Below are 5,600 nucleotides of genomic sequence, written 5' to 3'. Positions count from 1 at the left end.
TGACAGTGCCTTGGTATAATGTCCTTGAAACAGACAAATCCCTCTAGGCTGCATCAAAATGCACACAGAAGTCTGTCACCAAACAGCCAAGTCACCACAAGACATACATTTGTGATGACACCTGCCATGTGCACAATTTTACCAAAGCTGACAATTACAAGGGTGTAGAGGCTACAGTAATTAGTTACGTGGCCCAAGTCAGGTACGCTGCAGAGCAAACCAGTATACCAGAAACTGTTACTGTACAATTTCACAAAATAGGTTAAAAAGCAGACCTAAGTCTCATTACAATAAATACAACTCAGTTAAATAGGCAAGATAAAAATATATTTAATATGCATTAGTCAAATTACCACATTTCTTTAGCATGTTCAAGCATCAGATTTGTCACCCTGCAGATTGTCAGACCTGGAAAAACAAAATAGGCGTGAAAGCTAGAAGTGCTCCTATTTAAGCAAGTTACTTTCAAATCTGGGAACAAAAGATATGCAAGACTCACCTTTTATTTAAAGCAGCACTCTTCTCAGTTATTTTATCTAGAGCACATGTAGTAGATCTGGTGGGAAGAAATTAAGTGAGATTAAATACTAACTAAATAATTAATGTGACAAAATGTAAAGAAATGAAGGCCAACTACAGTTCACTTTTCTGGTACATCAGTCACCATGTGACAATACACCAAACCAGGGAATCAAGATGCAAGTCCCCAGTCTTCCTCACCTCCTATTTCCATCAAAACAGCGCTCTTCACAAGTTTTTTCTGTGGGCATACACACTTCAGTAGAGCACATGAAGTAGATCTGTTGAGGAATGAAGTGAGATTCAAAACCAACTAAACATGTTTGACTTTGTGCAGCTCAAAAAAAAAAAAAAGGTTGCACACAATAGAAAGAGCTTTTTGAAAGCCTCATTCACCATGTAACAAGACACCAATCAAGGTGTGAATCCCAGTCCATATTCTGCTTCCTCACCTCCTCATCCAGATACTTGTTGGTCTGTTGATCCATGAACTGGAATGCTTGGACCATGAAGCGACGCTGGTGGCGGTTCTGGGGCAGGTTGCTGAATTTAAGGATGGAGACATTGGGGTCCTGAGGGTTGGCACACCTAGAAGTGAGAAATTGAGAGAGAACTCAATGACAACTTACTCTTGGCCAATATGAAGGAAGTGATTGGTAGTGTCATTAGCCAAAGCTAGCAGATACCTAGTCTTCATTGTGCCAAAGCTGGTTAGAAAATTCCTTCAACTGCATACAGACAAACGGAGCCACAAGTTGACCTGACTCTGGGTAAGTACATAAAGGGACTCATTGCCAAAATTAAGAGTACATTGGAGTCCATCCATCTCAGCCTCTAAAGCCAATGGCTGTTCAAGAGCAAGGTGGCCCACCAATATGTAATCTACAGTACGTTAGGCAAATCAGTCACACCAAGTCATTGCAGTGCTTACCCTTCGTGAATGAGCACCAGAACGTGCTTGGCAGAGCGGGGATAAGCCAGACAGTAGTTGACCAAAAGTGTCGCCTCTGGATTTGGAGAAGTCAGACGAACTTCTAGATACACAAGTTTACCCAGGAAGAGACGCAGGGGCTGATGGTGCCGTTTGAGGTACTTGGTATAAGTTTTGTCTGGTGGGGGAGGTAAAAGAGCAATTTAAGCATTGGGCTTGTCAGCAATGTAAAGTATCCGCAACAATGGGACAGTAACCATTATGTTCTGGCCATTGCGTGTTCACATGTCAGCCAGATACCTTCAGCAATCCTGAGTTCGACACCAAACAGTCCCTTGGATGTCACCTTTGAAGGGAATGTTACACTGGGGCTTTTCACCATGTAGCCCACACTCGCCACTGTTGGCAGGGTACCCAGCGTTTTAGGGTAGCGGCACTCAACCATGACTCTAGAGACGAACATAGGGGGGGGGGGGTACTAGTCAATCTCAGCATGTGCATTTAATGATTCCTCAATTAGTGAGATTAAATTACATTCTGAAAGTGCCAAGTATTCGTGGCATTTGCAGCAGCAATGTTTGAAGAAGTTATACACTGAGCTACTTAACTGGTGAATCAGCTCAATATTTAGGAACACTAGGAAAGAGGCATATAGCAAAGACAGAAATCTAGAAGGTGTAGACATTGAGATGTTCATTAAACACCAAACTGAAGAACCTGTCCAATAAGCAATGCCCATTTTGTTTGTTGCAAAATGTGACATCTGAATTACCTGCGGGGGTTGTCTCTGGATATTATGCCATACTTCAGGTTAAGGGTTCGAACGGCCGTCTGTACCTCTGCTGTGTAGATCACGGTATTGCCAATTTCCTAATTAAGATCAAAACAATGAAGTAATTGTGTGGAACAAGAACCGCACCAGGAGGATTCCAGAAGACGTAATATTCTTGTCCACTTACATATGAGCGAGTTCCACATTCAGTGACTGAGAACTTGAAGACCACAAACTTATCAGTGACAATGACTGGGCCACAGCTAGACTTCCCAGCAACCACAAGTTTGGTGGGAGTCACAGGGAAAGTGGTGAGGTTATGGTGAACGGCAAAGATAAACTGATGGTCTGCAGTGCACTCTGGGGAGGGAGAGCGGTACACATCAGTCCTCACTATTCAAAGCCAAACATCATCTTGCCGTGTGAAAGAGTATTTACCATCCATTGGGTAGAAGCAGGCGGAAGTTGCCGAATCCACACAGCAACCAATCACCAAACACTGGGAAGACGAGATTCCAGTGAAACCACAAGCCAAGTGCTGGTTCTGGGGAATACTGCAGCCTGAAATACAAAAAACATTGGAAGTAAGGATCAGTAGCCAATGAATTATACTTCAGAAAAAAAAGTTAGATAGTGTCAGTCCCATGTTTCATGAGCTGAAAGTACACACAATTGTTCCATTTGTGAAGAAAGCTAATTTTCTGCACAATTGTGTTTACATCCCTGTTAGTCATTATTTATCCTTTGCCAAGATATTTCATCCACCTGAGGCACAGCAAGAAGCTTATTGGGTTGTGCCGTGGCAGAGATCTTTGTGGCCTATACTCGGTTTTGTCTCAGGATGGTAAGTTGGTGGTTGAAGATATCCCTCTAGTGGTGTGGGGGCTGTGCTTTGGCAAAGTGGGTAGGGTTATATCCTTCCAGTTTAGCCCTGTCCGGGGGTGTCATCGGATGGGCCACAGTGTCTCCTGACCCCTCCTGTCTCAGCCTCCAGTATTTATGCTGCAGTAGTGTGTGTCGGGTGGCTAGGGTCAGTTTGCTATATCTGGAGTACTTCTCCTGTCCTATCCGGTGTCCTAAGTGAATTTAAGTATGCTCTCTTTCTCAGGACCTGAGTCCTAGGACCATGCCTCAGGACTACCTGACATGATTCCTTGCTGTCCCCAGTCCACCTGGCCGTGCTGCTGCTCCAGTTGCAACTGTTCTGCCTGTGATTATTATTATTTGACCATGCTGGTCATTTATGAACATCTTGGCCATGTTCTGTTATAATCTCCACCCGGCACAGCCAGAAGAGGACTAGCCACCCCACATAGCCAGGTTCCTCTAGGTTTTGGCCTTTCTAGGTAGTTTTTCCTAGCCACTGTGCTGCTACACCTGCATTGCTTGCTGCTTGGTGTTTTAGGCTGGGTTTCTGTACAGCACTTTCAGATATCAGCTGATGTACGAAGGGCTATATAAATATTTGATTTATTAAATAGCATGATCGATACACAGGTGCACCTTGTGATGGGTACAATAAAATGTGCAGCTCTGTCACAACACAATGTCACAGATGTCTCAAGTTCAGGGAGCATGCAATTGGCATGCTGACTGCAGAAATGTTCATTACTCTACCATAAGCCACCTCCATTTTAAAGAATTAGGCAGTGTGCAAACCAGCCTCACAACCGCAGACCAGGTTTAACCATGCCAGCCCAGGACCTCCACATCCGGCTTATTTACCTGTGGGATCGTATGAGACCAGCCACCCAGACAGCTGATGAAACTAAGGAGTATTTGTAATAAAGCCCTGGTGGGGAAAAACCTTCCTCAGAGTAACTGGAGAGCCAGGCCCAGCCAGTGGGCCTATACCCTCCCATTGGCTGTGCCGCTGCCCAGTCACATGTAAGCCATAGACTAGGACCTAAAGTACATCAATTTCAATTGACTGATTTCCATATGAACTGTAACTCAGTAAAGTCAGTGCATTTATGTTTGTTCACTAATAGCTGAAAACTCAATGACCAGTGGATAGAAGTCCATCTCAGCACTGTAGTAGATAAGTTTCAATAGCACCTCTGATCTGGTCAAAATGACCAGGTCTCCAAAAAGCATATCAAGACCAAGTTGATCGTTATTACATTCTTAGGAGCATTGTTAAAAATTTCACAAAATGCTCCTTTACCGACTGCCTCAGACCACAACAGCAAATATTGATACTTATCCAAAGAAATAGAATAAACATTTCATGAGACTCACCAGGATATTTGGTGGGATTTTGAGCGCTGGGATTGCGAGGGGTGGGATTAAGACACTTTGAAGGAGGCCCACCATGGGCATTGCGAAGACCATTAGAGAGGGGCAGGTGGACGGTCGAGGACAACGAGGATTTGGGGCTAGCCGCACAGGACACTGTAGAAACATCCATTATGCCAGCTTCATTGACATACAACACCATCAAGGTGTACCGTCCAGCCTGCAGAGTCAGTGTGGCAAGAAACGTACAATCATTCCAATGACACATTTACACCTTTTAAATGTATAATTTTAAATTGGAAAGGCAAAAACCCTACCTGACGACTAATGAGGCAGCCTGAAAAGCGGACAGTTAAGGCGTTCTGAGATTGTCCTCGATTTAAGGAGTATCCACAGGATTCCGGGGCGTCAAGAACAGAGAGCATACTGTTGGGTCCTGTAGGGAAAGTTAAAAATGAGCAAAGTAGACAAATTGCATTTGATGATCTTTAAACCTATAAATAACTTACCCAAAATCTTGACTTCACTCATTGGACCAGCTGGCAGTGTTACTTTAAACTCATCCTCACCGCACAGAACCGCTAAACTGACTGGGGCAGCTTCGGTAACGGATACCCACTTTCTTGCATCTGATACCTCCTCGAATTGCACATGGAATCCACGGTCGGCGTTAAGATCGACATTGGCGGGGTCTCCAAATTGCACTACAGCCTTGTCTTTGGTATAATTCTCCTCTGTGTCAAGGTTGTGGTGGGCAAAGGTTGCCTCTTCGGAAACGCGCTCCCATCCCGCTGCAGGCAATGCAAAGCAAAGCCAAACCGGGAAAAAAAGCAGTGCGCTCCTTTGCCAAGTCATGGTTTCATACAATGACTCACCGAATGCTGAAAACGGGATGACAGCTGATGTATCTCCTAGGTATATATAGGAAGTATTTGCAATTGGCTGCACCTTTCTACCAATTGGAACAACGTTACTCTCCATCAAAATATACGTTCTCAGAAGGTAAACGCTAACATCTGGAGTGAATAATCTATTACCTGCCACTATGTTTGCGTTTACACAGGCAGCTCAATTCTGATCATTTTTCCACTGATCACATTAGATATTTTCAAATCAAAATATTTTTCAGAGCTGATCCGA

The 5,600-nt window shown here is 44.0% G+C and overlaps 1 protein-coding gene across 1 annotated transcript; it reads right to left on the bottom strand.

Annotated features, from left to right (window-relative positions):
• Positions 1-311: 311 nt before the first annotated feature.
• On the bottom strand, positions 312-5,361 carry LOC115118223 (zona pellucida sperm-binding protein 4-like). The gene is made up of 12 exons (XM_065020041.1): positions 4,970-5,361; positions 4,778-4,896; positions 4,464-4,680; positions 2,661-2,783; positions 2,410-2,582; positions 2,223-2,320; positions 1,751-1,899; positions 1,451-1,628; positions 972-1,107; positions 721-800; positions 500-556; positions 312-408 (listed from the first exon to the last, which is right to left on the bottom strand). The coding sequence occupies exons 1-12, from the start codon at positions 5,313-5,315 to the stop codon at positions 372-374; spliced, it is 1,713 nt and encodes a 570-aa protein (XP_064876113.1). The 5' UTR covers positions 5,316-5,361; the 3' UTR covers positions 312-371.
• Positions 5,362-5,600: the final 239 nt, after the last annotated feature.

Source organism: Oncorhynchus nerka, linkage group LG7 (genome assembly GCF_034236695.1).
Source record: "Oncorhynchus nerka isolate Pitt River linkage group LG7, Oner_Uvic_2.0, whole genome shotgun sequence".
NCBI classification, from domain to species: Eukaryota; Metazoa; Chordata; class Actinopteri; order Salmoniformes; family Salmonidae; genus Oncorhynchus; species Oncorhynchus nerka.
This window is presented reverse-complemented; position numbering and strand designations above follow the sequence as displayed.